Here is a 20,768-nt window from a genome sequence, read left to right on the forward strand (position 1 = left end):
AAGCATGCGATGGATGCAGACTCCTTTCTACAGCTGCAATAGCCAAGGCAGGGGTCAGCCGGTGTGGGTTTCAGCTAAGACTGATTCACTTCAAATTCCCCAGGGAAGGCTTGGCTGATGCTTTGTAAAGTGTTTTCCCAGTGTGGTGTCAATCTCACAGGGCACAGGGGGCTGAGCTCAGAGCAAACAAACTCTTGGAGTGCTGGCTTTCAACAGCACCAGCTTAACCTGAACTCAAAAATATTCAAATGTTGTGGTTTGTGCCAGTGGTTATAGAAACAGACAGAATCAGTGAATCTCCTGAGTCACTGGAAAATAAATGATGCTTCGAGGATTTCATGGTTTGAGGCACTTTCTGTTTCAGAGGTTTGGTTTGGCTCTGGGTAGGCTTATGCTTTTGTGCATAAGGCTGAAACTAGCCAAAAAATATCACTGCAGTTGTCTATGCAAAGCATTTAGCTGAAGCTGATATCAACTATTGTATATTATCAGTTTCTGAGCATTTCTCAGGCTTTCATGGGGTTTAGGATCCACTTTAGGAGGGGACATAAAGGGGGACAACGTTCAGCTTGAAAGTCCAGCTCTTCTCCTTGGGAGGAGGCATGGAGGAGGAGGAGGAGAAGGAGGAGAAGGAGAGATGCTGTGCTGGATGTTGGCCCTTCAGCACCTATCTGGCACGGGCCTTGGTGGGAGTGGAGGCAAGTGAGGGGGTACTGGTCCTGAGGTGCACTGGGGACATTACACACGACTGCTGCATCCCAGCTGCCGGGGCTGAGCAACAAAGGTCACACCAGGGATCCTCTGCTGCTGCCACAGGGCTCACCCAGATGTGCTGGGAAGGAAAGGGGAAGGCAAAGGGTAGGATGTGCCAGGCAGCCTTGCAGTATAAACCATCCTAAAACTGGCCTGGCAAGGACTGTGTGAATATCTGCCCCAAGAAATCACTGCCTTTGTAGGCTACAACCAGCACTGGCTGGGGGTGGAGGTGCCCAGTGCCCAGGGGCTCCTGGTGCAGCTGGGCTGGGAGCAGGGCAGTGGGCTACCCAGCAGGGACAGGGCAGATGGGGGTCATCACCTCCCCAAATGGCCAGGGACAGGCACAGACAGACATGGGACTCTAAGACACAAGTGATCTGGGACATCAGGCACAGCCACCTATAACACAGGGCAAGGCCAAGGCGGGGATCTGGCCCACCATCAAATGGGGACAGCACAGACTCGCAACTGACCATGGGATGGTGGGAGGATTTTGTATCACTTCCCCATTGCTCTGTGTCATTGTGGGACTGTCACTGTTGCTGTCCCAGCCACCACAGTAATAGACAGCCTCGTCCTCAGCTTGGACCCCAGCAATGGTCAATGTGGCCGTGGTGCCAGACTTGGTGCCAGAGAATCGCGAAGGGATGCTGGAGGGTCTCCGGTTGCCACCATAGATCACAGTGACAGGGGCTGTGCCAGGGATCTTCTGCTGGTACCAGCCAGCATAATGCCAGCCAGCACTGCCAAGCTCGGAGCATTCGATCCGGACGGTTTCTCCCAGGGTCGTGGACACCGAGGGCGGCTGAGCCAGCGCTGCCTGGACCAGGGAACCTGGAGAGAGAGAGGAGAGAGGGGAGAAGATGGAGATCAGCCAGTGCCCATGGGGCACAGACCTCCCCGGGCAGTGGAACAGGGACAGGACCCTGTGCTCCGTGTCCACAGCTAAATGCAATAAGTCTGGAGGTGTCACCTGAGCCATGGGCGAGCACCGCGAGGAGGAGAGGGAGCCAGGCCATGGTGCGATCCCACCAGCTCTGTGTCCCCACGACGATGGGGCTCGTTTGCAGACACTGACCCCCTTTTAAGCCCCCGCCTGCCCCAGGCACGGCCCCTCCATGCAAATCTGACCCCATGCTCGGGGCTGGATCCTGCCCGCGCATCTCTCCACACCTTCTGCTCCCCGCCCAGCCCCACCACTCCAGATGCAGCGGGCTTGTTCTCGGGCACGGAGCAGAGACACATCCCAGCTCAGGGCCCGAAACACAGCAACACAGACCCCACTGTCTCCGGCCTGTGCTGAGTGGCTGCAGGGCTAGCGGGTGTGGGAAAGCTGGGTACTGAGTACAGGGCAAGTAGTGGGGGACGTGCAGCACCCACAGTTCCAACATCCCCTCTATGGGTTGTAGAGAGCAGATGAGCCAGTACTCATGCTGAGGATGGCAGTACAAGCCATTGCCCAGGCTCTTAAGGCTGGAGTAGATTCCTGGGGTCCAACTGGGCCCTCCATGCAGAAGGGGCTGGGAGAAAGCAGGAGCAAAGCCCCCATTACCACCCCTCCCTCCAGCTCCTCAGCTGAATGTTATCTGTGACTCATGAGCACCTGGGACCTTAATGTTGCCTGGGTGAGCGGAGGAGGGCTGAACCACAGAGCAGCTCTCACCCTGAGAACCAGCAGCACTCCACGACACAAAGGAGCCAGCACCTTTGTCCTCAGCGATAGCCCCAGGCCAGGTGATCCTGCAGAAGGACAAGGACAGAGACAGGGACAGTGACAGGGTCACACTGCTGGGCAGCCCTTTGCTGCCATGGGGCTGTGGTTGGACACCTCCCAGGGCCAGGGGCTCCCCAGGGGGCCAGAGGTGCAAACAGCCAACACTGGAGCAGCCCATGGTTTCCTCTTGTGGCAGGACAGAGCAGCCCCATCCACCCCTGCTCTGCCCCAGGACCCTCTCGCATGACCCTGGAGCTGCTGTGCCCATGGGGAACATCCCTTTCCAGGGTCCAAAGGCAAAGCTTTCCTCCAGCTCCCTGGCCCAGGTCACATCACACCCACTGGGTGCTGGGGCCACAGTTTCATCTGGGCTGAACCCCCTGGGGGGATGCCTTGGGGGCTCCTGGCACAGCTGTGCAGGGAGGAAGGCAGGGGGGAAACCTCTCAGGGACAGGGCTGATGGGGTCATCCCCTCCCCAAATAAGAGGGGAGAGGCACAGAATGGGGCTCTAAGGGACAGCTGAGCAAGGACACCAGGCACAGCCACCTGCAGCACAGGGCAGGGCCATGGCAGGGATCTGCCCCAGCATCAAATGGGGGACAGCAGAGATGGCTGAATGGCCCTGTGATGACAGGAGGATTTTGTATCACTTCCCCATTGCTCTGAGTCACCGTGGGCCTATAAGTGCTGCCATCGTAGCCACCACAGTAATAGTCAGCCTCGTCCTCAGCTTGGACCGCAGCAATGGTCAATGTGGCCGTGGTGTCAGACCTGGTGCCAGAGAATCGCGAAGGGATGCCCGAGGGTCTCTGGTTGCTGTTATAGATCAAAGTGACAGGGCCAGTGCCAGGGACCTTCTGCTGGTACCAGCCAGCATTGCTACCACTGCTAAGCCCAGAGCATTCGATCCGGACGGTTTCTCCCAGGGTCGTGGACACCGAGGGCGGCTGAGTCAGCGCTGCCTGGACCAGGGAACCTGGAGAGAGAGAGGAGAGAGGGGAGAAGATGGATATCAGCCAGTGTCCATGGGGCACAGACCTTCCCAGGCAGTGGAATAGGGACAGGACCCCTGTGCTCCGTGTCCCCAGCTGAATGCAGTAAGTCTGGAGGTGTCACCTGAGCCGTGGGCGAGCACCGCGAGGAGGAGAGGGAGCCAGGCCATGGTGCGATCCCACCAGCTCTGTGTCCCCACGACGATGGGGCTCGTTTGCAGATACTGACCCCCTTTTAAGCCCCCGCCTGCCCCAGGCACGGCCCCTCCATGCAAATCTGACCCCACGCTCGGGGCTGGATCCTGCCCGCGTATCTCTCCACACCTTCCGCTCCCCGCCCAGCCCCACCACTCCAGATGCAGCGGGCTTGTTCTTGGGCACGGAGCAGAGACACATCCCAGCTCAGGGCCCGAAACACAGCAACACAGACCCCACTGTCTCTCAGCTGTGCTGAGTGGCTGCAGGGCCAGCCGGTGTGGGAGAACCAGGCACTGGGGACAGGGCAGTAGTGGGGGACAGGCAGCGCCCACAGTTCCAACATCCCCTCTACGGGTTGTAGGGAGCAGATGAGCCGTTAACCATGCTGGGGATCGCCCTACAAGCCATTGCCCAGGCTTTTAACACTGGGGTAGATTTTTGGGGTCCAGCTGGGCTCTCACATGCAGAAGGGGCTGGGAAAAGGCAGGAGCCAAGACCCATTTCCATCCATCCCTCCATTTCCTCAGCTGAATGTTATCTGTGACTCATGAGCACCTGGGACCTTAATGTTGCCTGGCTGAGGGGAGCAAGGTGGGGAGCACAGAGCAGCCCTCACCCCAAGGAATGCAGGGTGCTCAGTGCATCCCAGCCAATGCCCTCTATTCCCCAGGCCATGGCCATCCCCACCAGCACCATGGTCCTGGGCACAGAACTGGGGGACAAGGCCAGCTGGGACCTGGCTGTCCACACAGCAGCTGCAGACAGTACAATTGCAGCCCCATGGGGCCAGCACCCCTGTCCAAAGCCTGGACCTATCACACACCCTCACCCCCAGCTCCTGTACTCGTCCCTGTCACATTCATGGGGACGCAGGAAATGTCACTGCTGAGAACCAGCAGCACCCCATGACACAGAGGAGATAGCACCTTTGTCCCCAGCAGTAGCCCCAGGCCAGGTGATCGTGCAGCAGGACAGGGACAGGGTCACGCTGCTGGGCAGTCCTTTGCTGCCATGGGGCTGTGGTTGGACATCTCCCAGGACAAGGGGCTCCCCAGGGGGCCAGAGTTGCAAACACCCAATGCTGGAGTAGCCCATGGTTTCCTCTTGCAGCAGGACAGAGCACCCTCCTCCACCCCTGCTCTGCCCCAGGACCCTCTCGCATGACCCTGGAGCTGCTGTGCCCATGGGGAACATCCCTTCCCAGGGTCCAAAGGCAAAGCTTTCCTCCAGCTCCCTGGCCCAGGTCACATCCTCCCCACTGCATGCTGGGGCCACAGTTTGAGGTGGTCTGAACCTCCTGGGTTGATGCCCTGGGGGCTCCTGGCACAGCTGTTCAGGGAGCAGGGCAGGGGGGCATGTGGGCAGGGCCCTGGGTGGCAGCTGTGGAGTGCAGGGGACCTTAGAGCTGCAGGGTGAGCAGGGACAGGACTGCTGGGGGTCATCACTTCCCCAATAGACCAGGAACAGGCACAGACCTGAGGGTCTAATGGACAAGTGAGCAAGGAGACCTGGCACAGACACCTGCAGCACAGGGCAGGGCAAAGGCAGGGATCTGCCCCACTGTCAAATGGAGACTGCAGAGACTCCCAACTGGCACTGCGGTGACAGGAGATTTTGTATCACTTCCCCATTGCTCTGAGTCACTGTGGGAATATCAGTGCTGCCGTCGTAGCCACCACAGTAATAGACAGCCTCGTCCTCGGCTTGGACCCCAGTGATGGTTAACGTGGCCGTGGAGCCGGACTTCGTGCCAGAGAATCGCGGAGGGATGCCCGAGGGTCTGCCAGTGTTACCGTAGATCATAGTGACAGGGCCAGTGCCAGGGACCTTCTGCTGGTACCAGCCAGCATTGCTACTGCTGCTAAGCCCAGAGCAGGTGATCCGGATGGTTTCTCCCAGGGTCGTGGACACCGAGGGCGGCTGAGTCAGCGCTGCCTGGACCAGGGAACCTGGAGAAGGAGAGGAGAGAGGGGAGAAGATGGGGGTCAACCAGTGCCCCAGGGGCACAGACCTCCCCGGGCAGTGGGATGGGGACAGGACCCCTGTGCCCAGAGTCCCTGGCTGGACACAGTGAGTCTGGAGGTGTCACCTGAGCCGTGGGCGAGCACCGCGAGGAGGAGAGGGAGCCAGGCCATGGTGCGATCCCACCAGCTCCGTGTCCCCACGACGATGGGGCTCGTTTGCAGACACTGACCCCCTTTTAAGCCCCCGCCTGCCCCAGGCACGGCCCCTCCATGCAAATCTGACCCCACGCTCGGGGCTGGATCCTGCCCGCGCATCTCTCCACACCTTCTGCTCCCCGCCCAGCCCCACCACTCCAGATGCAGCGGGCTTGTTCTCGGGCACGGAGCAGAGACACATCCCAGCTCAGGGCCCGAAACACAGCAACACAGACCCCACTGTCTCCGGCCTATGCCGAGTGGCTGCAGGGCCAACGGGTGTGGGAAAGCTGGGTACTGAGTACAGGGCGGATAGTGAGGGACATGCAGGGCCCACAGTTCCAACATCTCCTCTACGGGTTGTGGGAAGCAGATGAACCGGTACCCATGCTGGGGATGGCAGTACAAGCCACTGACCAGGCTCTTAACACTGGGGTAGATTTTTGAGGTCCAGCTGGGCCCCCCATACAGAAGAGGCTGGGAGAAGGCAGGAGCAAAGACCCATTTCTATCCATCTCTCCAGCTCCTCAGCTGAATGTTATCTGTGACAGATGAGCACCTGGGACCTTAAAGTTGCCTGGCTGAGAAGAGCAGGGTTAGGAGCACAGAGCAGCCCTCACCCCAAGGAATGCAGGGTGCTCAGTGCATCCCAGCCAATGCCCTCTATTCCCCAGGCCATGGCCATCCCCACCAGCACCATGGTCCTGGGCACAGAACTGGGGGACAAGGCCAGCTGGGACCTGGCTGTCCACACAGCAGCTGCAGACAGTACAATTGCAGCCCCATGGGGCAGCACCCCTACCCAAAGTCTGGACCTATAACACACACTCACCCCCAGCTCCTGTACTCGTCCCTGTCACATTCATGGGGACGCAGGAAATATCACTGCTGAGAACCAGCAGCACCCCATGACACAGAGGAGATAGCACCTTTGTCCCCAGCAGTAGCCCCAGGCCAGGTGATCGTGCAGCAGGACAGGGACAGGGTCACGCTGCTGGGCAGTCCTTTGCTGCCATGGGGCTGTGGTTGGACATCTCCCAGGACAAGGGGCTCCCCAGGGGGCCAGAGTTGCAAACACCCAACGCTGGAGTAGCCCATGGTTTCCTCTTGCAGCAGGACAGAGCACCCTCCTCCACCCCTGCTCTGTCCCAGAACCCTCTCGCATGACCCTGGAGCTGCTGTGCCCATGGGGAACATTCCTTCCCAAAGCTTTCCTCCAGCTCCCTGGCCCAGGTCACATTATCCCCACTGGGTGCTGGGGCCACAGTTTGAGGTGGTCTGAACCTCCTGGGTTGATGCCCTGGGGGCTCCTGGCACAGCTGTGCAGGGAGCAGGGCAGGGGGCATGTGGGCAGGGCCCTGGGTGGCAGCTGGGGAGTGCAGGGGACCTTGGACCTGCAGGGTGAGCAGGGACAGGACTGCTGGGGGTGATCACTTCCCCAATAGACTAGGGACAGGCACAGACCTGAGACTCTAAGGGACAGGACAGCAGGGACACACGGCACAGCCACCTGCAGCACAAGGCAGGTCCGTGGTGGGGATCTGCCTTACAGTCAAACGGTGACTGCAGAGACTCCCAACTGGCCCTGCGATGGCAGGAGAATTTTGTATCACTTCCCCATTGTTCTGTGTCACTGTGGCAGCATTGCTGCTGCTGTCGTAGCTCCCACAGTAATAGACAGCCTCGTCCTCGGCTTGGACCCCAGTGATGGTTAACGTGCCCGTTGAGCCAGACTTGGTTCCGGAGAATCGCGAAGGGATGCCCGAGGGTCTGTTGGTGTTACCATAGATCACAGTGACAGGGCCAGTGCCAGGGACCTTCTGCTGATACCAGCCATAGCTGTAGCTGCTCCCAGAGCAGCTGATCTGGACGGTTTCTCCCAGGGTCGTGGACACCGAGGACGGCTGATTCAGCGCTGCCTGGACCAGGGAACCTGGAGAGGGACAGGAGAGAGGGGAGAAGACGGAGGTCAGCCAGTGCCCCAGGAGCACAGACCTCCCCGGGCAGCGCGATGGGGACAGAACCCCTGTGCCCAGAGGCCTTGGCCTGGCATGGTGATTCTGGAGGTGTCACCTGAGCCGTGGGCGAGCACCGCGAGGAGGAGAGGGAGCCAGGCCATGGTGCGATCCCACCAGCTCTGTGTCCCCACGACGATGGGGCTCGTTTGCAGACACTGACCCCCTTTTAAGCCCCCGCCTGTCCCGGGCACGGCCCCTCCATGCAAATCTGACCCCACACTGGGGCTGGATCCTGCCTGCGCATCTCTCCGCACCATCCTCTCCCCGCCCAGCCCCACCACTCCAGATGCAGCGGGCTTGTTCTCGGGCACGGAGCTTGTTCTCGGGCACGGAGCAGAGACACAGCCCAGCTCAGAGCCCAAAACACAGCAGCACAGACCCCACTATCCCGCAACCTAGGCCGATCAGCTGCAGTGCCAAAGCCCTGCATAGAAAAGTCAGGCACCAGGGGCAGTCAGTGCTCACAGCTGCCAGTGATGGGGCTGAAATGATGCCATCCCCAGGCAGCCCTTACCCGACTTTTGGCCTCTTTCCCTTCTATGGGTGTCCCAGGCCCCTACCATACCCTCCTGCTCTGTTGCTTTTCAACTCTGGCTCTTTCCCTGCCAGTCCAGACCCACCACTCGAGACCTTTGCTCTTCCTGCCCACCCACTCCCCAGCACAACAGGAGCCACCCGACACCGAGCCCCAGGATCCAGCTGTTTCTCCCCACGAGCCACTCATAAGCCCAATAGGCCAACACTGGGCAAATGCAGAGCTGTGGCAGCCCAGGAGTTCTGCTGGCAGCCATTGGGGCAGCTCCCAGTCACCCCTGCTCCAACCTAGGGCACAAGGATCACAGCCACCTTTGGGAGCCTCATGCTCAGCCCAAGAGCTGCTCTGCCTGTGGGAAATGTCCCCACACCCATGACCCCTTCCTGCCCCCAACACTGCCCAGGGCACAGAGACCCCACAGGCACTGGCAGGGCAGGGCTGTGGGGCAGCTGTCTCCTCTTGGGCAGCAAAGAGGGGATCTGTTGGAGCAGAGCGTGTGCCCCACGGTAGGATCCAAGTCACAGGCACCTGTGCTGCTCCAGCACCATGTCCGAGAAGCAGCAGATGGCACCTGAGGGGCCCTGAGGCAAGACTGGGTTTGTGTTTCCCTTCCCCAGTGCTGGGAGTCACTGTGACCCTCCTCAGCACCGGTGTTCCAGCTGGCACTGCAAGAGACAACTTCAGCCTGGTGCCAAGGGTTAATGTTAATGTGGCCATGGAGAACGGCACATTCCCACATGATGTATATCCCCTCCCCAAATGATTGGGGCATGCAGAGACCTGGGACTCTAAGGGACAGCCAAGCAGGACACCAGACACAGCCACCTGCAGCACAGGGCAGGGCCATGGCAGGGATCTGCCCCACCATCAAACGGGGACAGCAGAGATTCCTAAGTGGTCCGGTGATGGCAGGAGGTTTTTGTATCATTTCCCCATTGCTCTGTATCACCATTGTAGCTGCTGTCGGTGCTACCACAGTAATAGACAGCTTTGTCCTTGGCTTGGACCCCAGTGATGGTCAATGTGGCCGTGGTGCCAGACTTGGTTCCAGAGAATCGTGAAGGGATGTATGAGGGTCTGCGGTTATCCCAGTAGATCACAGTGACAGGGCCAGTGCCAGGGACCTTCTGCTGGTACCAGCCAGCATAAGCATAGCTGCTGCTGCTAAACCCGGAGCAGGTGATCTGGACGGTTCCTCCCAGGGTTGTGGACACGGAGGGCGGCTGAGTCAGTGCTGCCTGGACCAGGGAACCTGAGAAGAAGAGGAGAGAGGGTAGAAGACGGGAGTCAGACAGTGCCCCAGGGGCACAGACGTCCCTGGATGGGTGATTGTGGGACCGCAGAGGCTCCTAACTGGTCCCTGCAATGGTGGGAGGTTTCTGTATCAGTTCCTCATTGCTCTGTGTCACCATGGGATTGTAACTGCTGCTGTCGTGGCCACCACAGTAATAGACAGCCTCGTCCTTGGCTTGGACCCCAGTGATGGTTAACGTGGCCGTGGAACTGAACACAGATCTGGAGAATCATGAAGGGATGCCCGAGGGTCTGTTGGTGTCACGATAGATCACAGTGACAGGGACAGGTACCTTCTGCTGGTACCAGCCATAAGCACTGTTGCTGCTCCTAGAGCAGATCTAGGTGGTTTGCCTCAGGGACACTGTGGGCAGCTGAGCCAGACCCATGTGAGGACAAGGGGCTGCAGCAGAAGCTCTCCTGCCCCACACCCAGCCCCACGACCCAGGGCAGCTGCAGTGCCACAGTACCCCAGGCAGGACTCAGCCCAGGGCAACAGAAATGCAGCAAAAGTTTTCTTGGGCAACTCCATAGGCTCCGGCTCCTCACACTGTCCCAAGCTCCTCTGCCCCTCACGTGGATATTGCGCAGTGGGGAGGAGCCCAGCCAGGGTTTCTCCAGCACCAGGGCCCCACACTGGGGACATCATCACAGCCCTGAGACACAGGGCACATAAGGAAGGGTACCGGAAGGTAAATGGGGAAACCCCAAAGCCAGAGAGAGGGCTTCTTCTGGATGAGAGGAAGGAGATAAAACTTACATTTTCAACATTCAAGGTGTCAATTGCTTGTGGCTCGGTGCCATCATGAAACCAGCATTGCTGCTGCCATCGTAGCTACCACAGTAATAGACAGCCTCGTCCTCGGCTTGGACCCCAGTGATGGTTAACGTGCCCGTGGAGCCAGACTTGGTTCCGGAGAATCGCGAAGGGATGCCCGAGGGTCTGCTGTCATCCCAGTAGATCACAGTGACAGGGCCAGTGCCAGGGACCTTCTGCTGGTACCAGCCAGCATTAGCATAGCTGCTGCTGCTGCTGTAGAGCCCAGAGCAGGTGATCTGGACGGTTCCTCCCAGGGCCGTGGACACCGAGGGTGGCTGAGTCAGCGCTGCCTGGACCAGGGAACCTGGAGAGGGAGAGGAGAGAGGGTAGAAGACTGGGGTGAGCCAGTGCCCCAGGGGCACAGACCTCCCTGGGCAGTGGGAGGGGGCCCCTGCACCCAAAGGTCCTAATGGCACAGAGGTACCACTTTTCCACACACAGAGGCCACAGCATTGAGCCCTGAGATCTGACAGCAGCAAGAGGACATGACTGTCAGCAGCATGAGGCTGTGGGGTGGCTGACAGGAAAGTGTCATGCCTTTTGGCAGGATGGACACAGCCCCAGGGTCACCTTCTGCATGGTATGGTACTAAGCAGGAAGAAATAGACAGCCAAGGCCATGCAGAAGGGACAGAGACCTGCCCCAGCCTTGCAGTCCTGCTCAGTCACAAGGGACAAGGGCAGAAGACCTCAGTCTTTATCTCCTCTGTACCTCACTTCCACATTTCTATGTCACTCTAACAGCATTGCTGCTGCTGTCCCAGTTACCACAGTAATAGACAGCCTCGTCCTCAGCTTGGACCCCAGTGATGGTTAACGTGCCCGTGGAGCCAGATCGGGTTCCGGAGAATCGCGAAGGGATGCCTGAGGGTCTCTGGTTGTTGTAGTAGATCACAGTGACAGGGCCAGTGCCAGGGATCTTCTGCTGGTACCAGCCGTACTCATAGCTGTTCTCAGAACATATAATCCAGAGGCTTCGTCCCACATTTACTAACACCAAGAGTAGCCGAGGCAGCTCTGCCTGGACCAGGGACCCTGTAAAGGGAGAGGAGAGAACATGGGGGGGTCAGCCTGGGTCCCAGGGGAACAGATCTCCCTGGGCAGCAGGATGGGACCCATGTGCTCAAAGGCCCTGGTGCCACAGAGGGACCCACAGCCCCACAGACAGACCTGAAGACTAGAGACTCATGGACCTACAAGGGGAGCTAGCAGCAGCATGGAAGGGGAACACCATCCTCTGAGAGAAAGGGACCTGGACATGGCTGTAGAAACTTCTGGAAGGAAAGCCCAGTCTGGCCCTAGGCGACCAAGCAGAAGCAGCTCCAGCAGCAGCAGCAGCAAGATCTCACTTCCCCATTACTCAATGCCTTCATCACCTCTATCAGCACTGCTGCTGTCGTAGCCACCACAGTAATAGACAGCCTCATCCTCGGCTTGGACCCCAGTGGTGGTTAACGTGCTCGTGGAGCCAGATCGGGTTCCGGAGAATCGCGAAGGGATGCTCGAGGGTCTCCGGTTGTCACCATAGATCACAGTGACAGGGGCAGTGCCAGGGACCTTCTGCTGGAACCAGCCATAGTTGTTGTTAATCCTGGAGCAGCAGATACAGACGTTTTCTCTTGGAGACATGTATGTCAAAGGGGACTGAGTAAGCTGTGCCTGTAGTCACAGAGAGGGAGATAAGATGGGGGAGAGAGGGGAGAGATGGGGTCAGCTAGTGACCCAGGAGCAAAGCCCTCCCTGGGCAGCAGGACAGTGCTGCCCTGCAGCACATGGATGGGACACAAGGGGTGCAGCCCCAAGCCCAGCTGCTCCCTGAGAGGTGGCTGTAGCCAGAGGCTGGACCCTCTCCCTGCCCGCTATGCCTCGCAGCACACCTCATCCCTGTCTCTGAGACCGGGCACCCCTGTGGGGACCAGGGAACCTGGAGAGGGAGAGGAGAGAGGGAAGAAGAGGGGTGTCAGCCAGTGCCCCAGGAGCACAGACTTGTCTGGGCAGCGGTACAAGGATTTCCACGATTAGAGGAAAATGGATGCAATCACAGTCCCAGACAAATTTAGGGAGCAGAGGCCAGCACAACACATCCCAGCACAGAGGCAGCTCTGGCAGCAGCAGGAGGACATGGTCGTCAGTAGCAAGAGGCAGTGGGGTGGCAAACAAGGCCACACTGTGAATTCTGTAGGGACAAGAACAATGGTCCCTGACCATGAAGACACTTCCAGTGCTCTGGTGCTCTGGCAGATAGAAAGGAGGACAATCACAGCAATTGTTATGCAGAGGGCACAGGAACCTCCATCAGCCCCACAGCCACAACTCTGCTTGTCCAGGAGGCAGAAGGGATGAAAACCTTCTTACTTTGGAATCTGTGTCTCACTTGCTACTCCACATTGTCCCCAGACACCATAGCTGCTGCTGCTGTCCCAGCTCCCACAGTAATAGACAGCCTCGTCCTCGGCTTGGACCCCAGTGATGGTTAACGTGGCTGTGGAGCCAGATGCAGATCCAGAGAATCACAAAGGGATGCCCGAGGGTCTCTTGTTGCTACTGTAGATCACAGTGACAGGGCCAGTGCCGGGGACCTTCTGCTGGAACCAGCCAGCATAAGCATAGCTGCTGTCAAGCCCAGAGCAGGTGATCTGGACGGTTCCTCCCAGGGTCGTGGACACTGAGGGCGGCTGAGTCAGCGCTGCCTGGACCAGGGAACCTGGAGAGGGAGAGGAGAGAGGGGAGAAGACGGGCGGTCAGCCAGTGCCCCAGGGACACAGACCTCCCCGGGCAGCAGGATGGGGACAGGATCCCTGTGCTCGAAGTCCCCAGCTGGGTGCAGGAAGTCTGGAAGTGTCTCCTGAGCTGTAGGTGAGCACCATGAGGAGGAGAGGGACCCAGGCCATGATGCAATCCCAGCAGCTTTGTGTCCCCTTGATGATGGGGCTGTGCTTTGGACCCTCTACTCCCTCGTATGCTCCTGCCTGCTCGGGCATGGTCCCTCCATGGAAATGTGGCCCCCAGTGTTCACTGGTTGGGCCACACTGACACCGTGTGGGGACCTGATGGCCCTCACGGAGTGCACCAGGGGAACTGAGAGTAGTGCCCTGCACAGTACTCTGCCCACACTTTCTCTCACCCCTACCACAGCTGCCACCACGGCCATAGACACCGCCAGCTCCCGCCACAATCTTCAGTGCTTCTGCACAGCACCCCCACTAAGGCACCCCGTGCCCACTGGGGAGACCCCCTCACACAAGGCCCTTGGGCAGAGGTGCTGTCACCAGAGGACGGTGACCATCAGCCCTCAACTGGCAGGGAGCCCAGGGACCAGACCAGGATGCCCAGGGATGACAGCAGACTTTCCCTCAGCTTCTCCGGGCCACAGGACAACAGATGTGGAGGGCAGGTGCAAACAGACACACCACAGGCCTGCAGTCCCGGGACCTGTGCCACTTCTATGTGCTCCAGCAGAACCCTCAGGGTCACTGCCACACACAGCAAATAGTGATGGTAACCCTAGAGCACCGAATCAGGGCCACCTGTGGGGCACCTGGATGCTGACCAGTGCTGTAGTCCTGGGAACCACAGTAACAGACAGCCTCATCCTCGGCTTGGACCCCAGTGATGGTTAATGTGGCTGTGGAGCCGGATGTGGAGCCGGAGAATCGCGAAGGGATGCCCGAGGGTCTCTTGCTGCTCTCATAGATCACAGTGACAGGGCCAGTGCCAGGGACCTTCTGCTGGTACCAGCCAGCTCTGTTACAACTGCTGATCCCAGAGCAGGTGATCTGGATGGTTCCTCCCAGGGTCGTGGACACTGAGGGCGGCTGAGTCAGCGCTGCCTGGACCAGGGAACCTGGAGAAGGAGAGGAGAGAGGGGAGAAGAGAGAGGGGTCAGCCAGTGCCCCAGGGGCACAGACCTCGCTGTGCAGCGGTTCAGGGAATGCCACAGTTGGAGGAGAATGGTTACAACCACAGTCACAGACAAATTTAGGGAGCAGAGGCCAGCACAACACATCCCAGCACAGAGGCAGCTCTGGCAGCAGCAGGAGGACATGGTCGTCAGAGGGCAAGAGGCAGTGGGGTGGCAAACAAGGCCACACTGTGAATTCTGTAGGGACAAGGACAATGATCCACAGCCAGAACGTCACCTCCAGCTCTCTGGACCATGACAGGGAGGACAATCACAGCCATGGCCATGCAGAGGGGACAAGATTCTCCCTCAGCCCCACAGTCACAACTCTGCTTGGTCACAAGGGAGAAGGGCTGAAAACCTTCCTCTGATTCTGGAATCAGTGTCCCACCTGCTATTATTCATTGTCACCAGACACCATATCTGTTGCTGCCGTCATTGCCACCACAGTAATAGACAGCCTCGTCCTCGGCTTGGACCCCAGTGATGGTTAACGTGCCCGTGGAGCCAGACTTGGTTCCGGAGAATCGCGAAGGGATGCCCGAGGGTCTGTTGGTGTTACCATAGATCACAGTGACAGGGGCAGTGCCAGGGACCTTCTGCTGGAACCAGCCAGCACCATACCCACTGCTGCTGCTAAGCCCAGAGCAGGTGATCTGGACGGTTCCTCCCAAGGTCGTGGACACCGAGGGCGGCTGAGTCAGCGCTGCCTGGACCAGGGAACCTGGAGAGGGAGAGGAGAGAGGGGAGAAGATGGGGGTCAGCCAGTGCCCCAGGGGCACAGACCTCCCCGGGCAGTGGAATGGGGACAGGACTCCTGTGCCCAAAGGCCGTGATTCCACCGAGGGACTCAGAGTCCAAGGCCAGAGCCCCAGGGTCCTGCAAGGAGAACTGGCAGCAGCAAGAGGACGGAGAATGCTGGAGCCAGTGGGAATGGGGCCTAGACTCATCTCCTGTGCCTTGGGGCGTGAAAGGGAGGACAATGACAGCTGTGTCCTTGGAGAGGATGGGAATCTGTCTCATCCATACAGCCATGACTCATCTGAGCTACAAGGAAGAAGGGCAGAAGACCCAACTTTGATTCTGTTGCTTTTCTCCCACTTTCCCATTATTCGGTGCCATTACACTGATCAGCATTGCTGCTGTCGTAGCTCCCAAAGTAATAGACAGCCTCGTCCTCGGCTTGGACCCCAGTGATGGTTAACGTGCCCGTGGTGCCAGATAAGGAACCAGAGAATCGCGAAGGGATGCCTGAGGGTCTCTTGCTGCTCTCATAGATCACAGTGACAGGGCCAGTGCCAGGGACCTTCTGCTGGTACCAGCCAGCATTAGCCCAGCTGTAGCTGCTAAGCCCAGAGCAGGTGATCTGGGCTGTTCCACCCAGGGTCATGGACACCAAGGGCGGCTGAGTCAGCGCTGCCTGGACCAGGGAACCTGGAGAAGGAGAAGAGAGAGGGGAGAAGATGGGGGTCAGCCAGTGCCCCAGGGGTACAGACCTCCATGGGGAGTGGGATGGGGACAGGACCCCTGTGCGCCATGTTCCCAGCTGGATGCAGTGAGTCTGGAGGTGTCACCTGAGCTGTGGGTGAGCACCGCAAGGAGGAGAAGGAGCCAGGCCATGGTGCAATCCCACCAGCTCCATGTCCCCACGACAATGGGGACAAGGTGACCCACTTAGTGGATGAGGGAAAGGCTGTGGATGTTGTGTACTTAGACTTCAGTAAAGCCTTGACACTGTCTGTATCCCACAGCATCTCCTGGAGAAGCTGCAGCTCATGGCCTGGATGTGTGTACTCTGTGATGCATAAAGAACTGGCTGTAGGGCCAGGCCCAAGAGTTGTGGTGAATGGAGCCAAAACCAGCTGGTGGCCGGTCACAAGTGGTGTTCCCCAGGGCTCTGTGTTGAGCCCAGTTCTCTTTAATCTCTTTATCAATGATCTGGATGAGGGGATTTAGTGCACCCTCAGTAAGTTTGCAGATGACAACAAATTTTGTGGGAGTGTTGATCTGCTGGAAGTAGAAAGGCCATACAGAGGGATCTGGACCAGTGGATCATTGGGCTGAGGCCAATTCTATGAGGTTTAACAAGGTCAAGTGCCAGGGCCTGCACTTGGGTAATAACAAACCCATGCAGCGCTACAGGCTTGGAGAAGAGCAGCTGGAAAGGTGCTCATATTCAGCCAGCTGAATATGAGCCAGCAGCATGCCTAGGTGGCAAAAAAAGCCAACAGCATCCTGGCTTGTATCAGGAATAGTGGCAGTGGTATCAGGACCAGGGCAGTGATCGATCCCCTGTAGATGGGACAGGAACCTCCCTCAGCCCCACAGCCACACCTCTGCTTGGCAATGAGGGAGAAGGGTCGAAAACCTTCCTCTTTGCACCTTGTGTAGCACTAACGATTCCTCATTTTCCCCAGACACCAAAGCCACCGCTGCTGCTTTCCCAGGCACCACAGTAATAGACAGCCTCGTCCTCAGCTTGGACCCCAGTGACAGTTAATGTGGCCGTGGAGCCAGACTGGGTTCCGGAGAATCGCGAAGGGATGCCCGAGGGTCTCTTGTTGTTATTGTAGATCACAGTGACAGGGGCAGTGCCAGGGACCTTCTGCTGGTACCAGCCAGCACTATAGCTGCTGCTAAGCCCAGAGCAGGTGATCTGGACGGTTCCTCCCAGGGTCGTGGACACGGAGGGCAGCTGAGTCAACGCTGCCTGGACCAGGGAACCTGGAGAGGGAGAAGAGAGAGGGGAGAAGACGGGGCTCAGCCAGGGCCACAGGGGCACAGACCTCCCCGGGCACCAGTACATGGAACACCACAGTTATAGAAGAATGGATGCGACCATGGTCATGGGCAAATTTAGGGAGCAAAGGACAGCCCAACCCATCCCAGCACAAGGGTAACACTGGCAGGAGGAGGACATGTTCATCAGTAGCAAGAGGCAGTGGGGTGGCACACAAGGCCACACTGGGAATTCTGTAGGAACGGGAACAATGGTCCTCAGGCACTGGGGAACCCAAGGGAACCTACAGTTCTCTGGGACACCAAAGGGAGGACATTCACAGCCATGGCCATGCAAAGGGGACAGGAACCTACCTCAGCCCTACAGCCACAACTCTGCAGGGCCAGGAGGGATAAATGATGAAAACCTTCTTCTGACATCAGAGTCAGTGTCCCACTTGCTATTAGTTATCGTCACCAGACACCATAGTTGCTGCTGCTGTCGTAGCCACCACAGTAATAGACAGCCTCGTCCTCGGCTTGGACCCCAGTGATGGTTAACGTGCCCGTGGAGCCAGACTTGGTTCCAGAGAATCGCGAAGGGATGCCCGAGGGTCTCTGGTTGTTGTAGTAGATCACAGTGACAGGGCCAGTGCCAGGGACCTTCTGCTGATACCAGCCAGCATAAGCCCAGCTGTAGCTGCTAAGCCCAGAGCAGGTGATCCGGGTGGTTCCACCCAGGGTCGTAGACACCGAGGGTGGTTGAGTCAGTGCTGCCTGGACCAGGGAACCTGGAGAGGGAGAGATGGGGGTGAGCCAGTGCCCCAGGGGCACAGACCTCCCCGGGCAGTGGGATGAAGACAGGATCCCCACGCTCGGAGTAACCAGCTGGGCACGGAAGTCTGGAGGTGTCACCTGAGCCATGGGCGAGCACCTTGAGGAGCAGAGGGACTCGGGCCATGGTGCAGTCCCACCAGCTCCGTTTCATCATGACAATGGCGCTGTGCTGAAGATCCCCACTCCCTCTCAGACCCCTTCCTGGCCGAGGCACAGTCCCTTGTGGAACTCTGACCCCATGTTCAAGGGCTGGATTCTGCCTGCACATCTCTCCCAACCTCCCTCCTGGCTCCCTGAGCAGGGGCTGATTCTCACACCCTGCTTCACCTGCTGGGTGACACAGCCAGGGTTACACTGAGGAGTCACTGGTGCTGATGGCCCCACATTCAGGTGGCAGGACAGCACACTGGTCTCACCAAGGATCCCTGATGCTCAGGGCTCCTGGTGCACCACCAGCTGCAGCAGGGAGAAGGGCTGAAAACCTTCCTTTCACTTTGGAGAGTGTCCTGCTTGCTATTCCTCATTGTTCCCAGACACCAAAGCCACCGCTGCTGCCGTCGTAGCTCCCACAGTAATAGACAGCCTCGTCCTCGGCTTGGACCCCAGTGATGGTTAACGTGGCCGTGGAGCCAGATCGGGTTCCAGAGAATCGCGAAGGGATGCCCGAGGGTCTGCCAGTGCTACCATAGATCACAGTGACAGGGCCAGTGCCAGGGACCTTCTGCTGGTACCAGCCATAGTAGCTGCTGCCCCCAGAGCAGGTGATCTGGACGGTTCCTCCCAGGGTCGTGGACGTCGAGGGTGGCTGAGTTGACGCTCTGCTCAGGCATGAAGAAGAAGGGCAGAAAACCTCAGTTTTTAACTCCTGTATAGCTCACTTTCACATCTCTCTGTGTGACTCTAACAGCGTCACTGCTGCTGTCCCAGCCACCACAGTAATAGACAGCCTTGGCTTGGACCCCAGTGATGGTTAATGTGGTGTGGATCCAGAATCGGTTCCAGAGAATCGCAAAGGGATGCCCGAGGGTCTCTGGTTGCCATTATAGATCACAGTGACAGGGGCAGTGCCAGGGACCTTCTGCTGGTACCAGCCATAGTAGTTGATGCTCCCAGAGCAGCTGATCCGGGCAGTTTCTCCCAGGGTAGTGGACACCGAGGACAGATGAGTCAACGCTGCCTGGACCAGGGAACCTGGAGAGGGAGAGGAGAGAGGGGAGAAGGGGGGCTCAGCCAATGCCCCAGAGGCACAGACCTTCCTGGGCAGCAGGATGGGGACAGGACCCCTGTACCCAGAGAGCCGCTGCCAGATACAGCAAGTCTGGAGGTGTCACCTGAGCCATGGGTGAGCACCATGAGGAGCAGAGGGACTCGGGCCATGGTGCAATCCCACCAGCTCCGATTCACCATGACAATGGGGTTGTGCTGCAGATCCCCATTCCTTCTCAAACCCCTTCCTGGCCAAGGGATGGCCCCTTGTGGAACTCTGACCCCATGTTCAAGGGCTGGATTCTGCCTGCACATCTCTCCCAACCTCCCTCCCAGCTCCCTAAGCAGGGGCTGCTTCTCATACCCTGCTTCACCTGCTGGGTGACACAGCCAGGGTTACACTGAGGAGTCACTGGTGCTGATGGCCCCACATTCAGGTGGCAGGACAGCACACTGGTCTCACCAAGGATCCCTGATGCTCAGGGCCCCTGGTGCACCTGAGCTGCACCTGGGAGCTCCCAGCTGCAGCAGGGAGAGGGGCTGAAAACCTTCCTTTCACTTTGGAGAGTGTCCTGCTTGCTATTCCTCATTGTTCCCAGACACCAAAGCCACCGCTGCTGCCGTCGTAGCTCCCACAGTAATAGACAGCCTCGTCCTCGGCTTGGACCCCAGTGATGGTTAACGTGGCCGTGGAGCCAGACTGGGTTCCAGAGAATCGCGAAGGGATGCCCGAGGGTCTCTTGTTGTTATCGTAGATCACAGTGACAGGGCCAGTGCCAGGGACCTTCTGCTGGTACCAGCCATAGTAGCTGCTGCTCCCAGAGCAGGTGATCTGGACGGTTCCTCCCAGGGTCGTGGACATCGAGGGTGGCTGAGTTGACGCTCTGCTCAGGCATGAAGAAGAAGGGCAGAACACCTCAGTTTTTAACTCCTGTATAGCTCACTTTCACATCTCTCTGTGTGACTCTAACAGCATCACTGCTGCTGTCCCAGCCACCACAGTAATAGACAGCCTCGTCCTCGGCTTGGACCCCAGTGATGGTTAACGTGGCCGTGGAGCCAGACTGGGTTCCAGAGAATCGCGAAGGGATGCCCGAGGGTCTCTGGTTGCTGTTATAGATCACAGTGACAGGGGCAGTGCCAGGGACCTTCTGCTGGTACCAGCCAGCATTGCTACTGCTGCTGCCCCCGGAGCAGGTGATCTGGACGGTTCCTCCCAGGGTTGTGGACACTGAGGGCGGCTGAGTCAGTGCTGCCTGGACCAGGGAACCTGGAGAGGGAGAGGAGAGAGGGGAGAAGGGGGTGTCAGCCAATGCCCCAGAGGCACAGACCTTCCTGGGCAGCAGGATGGGGACAGGACCCCTGTACCCAGAGAGCTGCAGCCAGGTACAGCAGGTCTGGAGGTGTCACCTGAACCGTGGGTGAGCACCATGAGGAGCAGAGGGAATCAGGCCATGGTGTGATCCCACCAGCTCTGTGTCCCCATGATGTGCTGCAGACCCTCTCAAACCCTTTCCTGGCCAGGGCACAGTCCCTTGTGGAAATCTGATCCCATGTTCAAGGGCTGGATTCTGCCTGCACATCTCTCCCAACCTCCCTCCTGGCTCCCTGAGCAGGGGCT

The 20,768-nt window shown here is 58.6% G+C and overlaps 1 protein-coding gene across 17 annotated transcripts in view; it reads right to left on the reverse strand.

The window, feature by feature from the left end:
- LOC102090107 (immunoglobulin lambda constant 3) overlaps nucleotides 1-17,208 on the reverse strand; it is a 19,625-nt gene extending 2,417 nt beyond the window's left edge. The window contains exons 1-3 of one of the 17 annotated variants that reach the window (XM_065033120.1): nucleotides 16,989-17,208; nucleotides 11,862-12,042; nucleotides 11,228-11,520 (exon numbers count right to left, since the gene is read on the reverse strand). In XM_065033120.1, the coding sequence (XP_064889192.1) occupies nucleotides 11,228-11,520; nucleotides 11,862-12,042; nucleotides 16,989-17,192 (678 nt within the window). In that variant the 5' untranslated portion in view covers nucleotides 17,193-17,208. Of the gene's footprint in view, nucleotides 1-1,285; nucleotides 1,591-1,729; nucleotides 1,791-3,154; nucleotides 3,448-3,587; nucleotides 3,735-5,316; nucleotides 5,611-5,750; nucleotides 5,902-7,459; nucleotides 7,754-7,893; nucleotides 8,046-10,476; nucleotides 10,657-11,227; nucleotides 11,521-11,861; nucleotides 12,130-14,802; nucleotides 15,111-15,515; nucleotides 15,792-15,960; nucleotides 16,022-16,805 lie in introns of those variants that run through there. The other 16 variants (XM_065033128.1, XM_065033125.1, XM_065033129.1 and 13 more) reach the window with 16 other exon arrangements.
- Nucleotides 17,209-20,768: the final 3,560 nt, after the last annotated feature.

This window comes from Columba livia, chromosome 17 (genome assembly GCF_036013475.1).
Source record: "Columba livia isolate bColLiv1 breed racing homer chromosome 17, bColLiv1.pat.W.v2, whole genome shotgun sequence".
NCBI lineage: Eukaryota > Metazoa > Chordata > Aves > Columbiformes > Columbidae > Columba > Columba livia.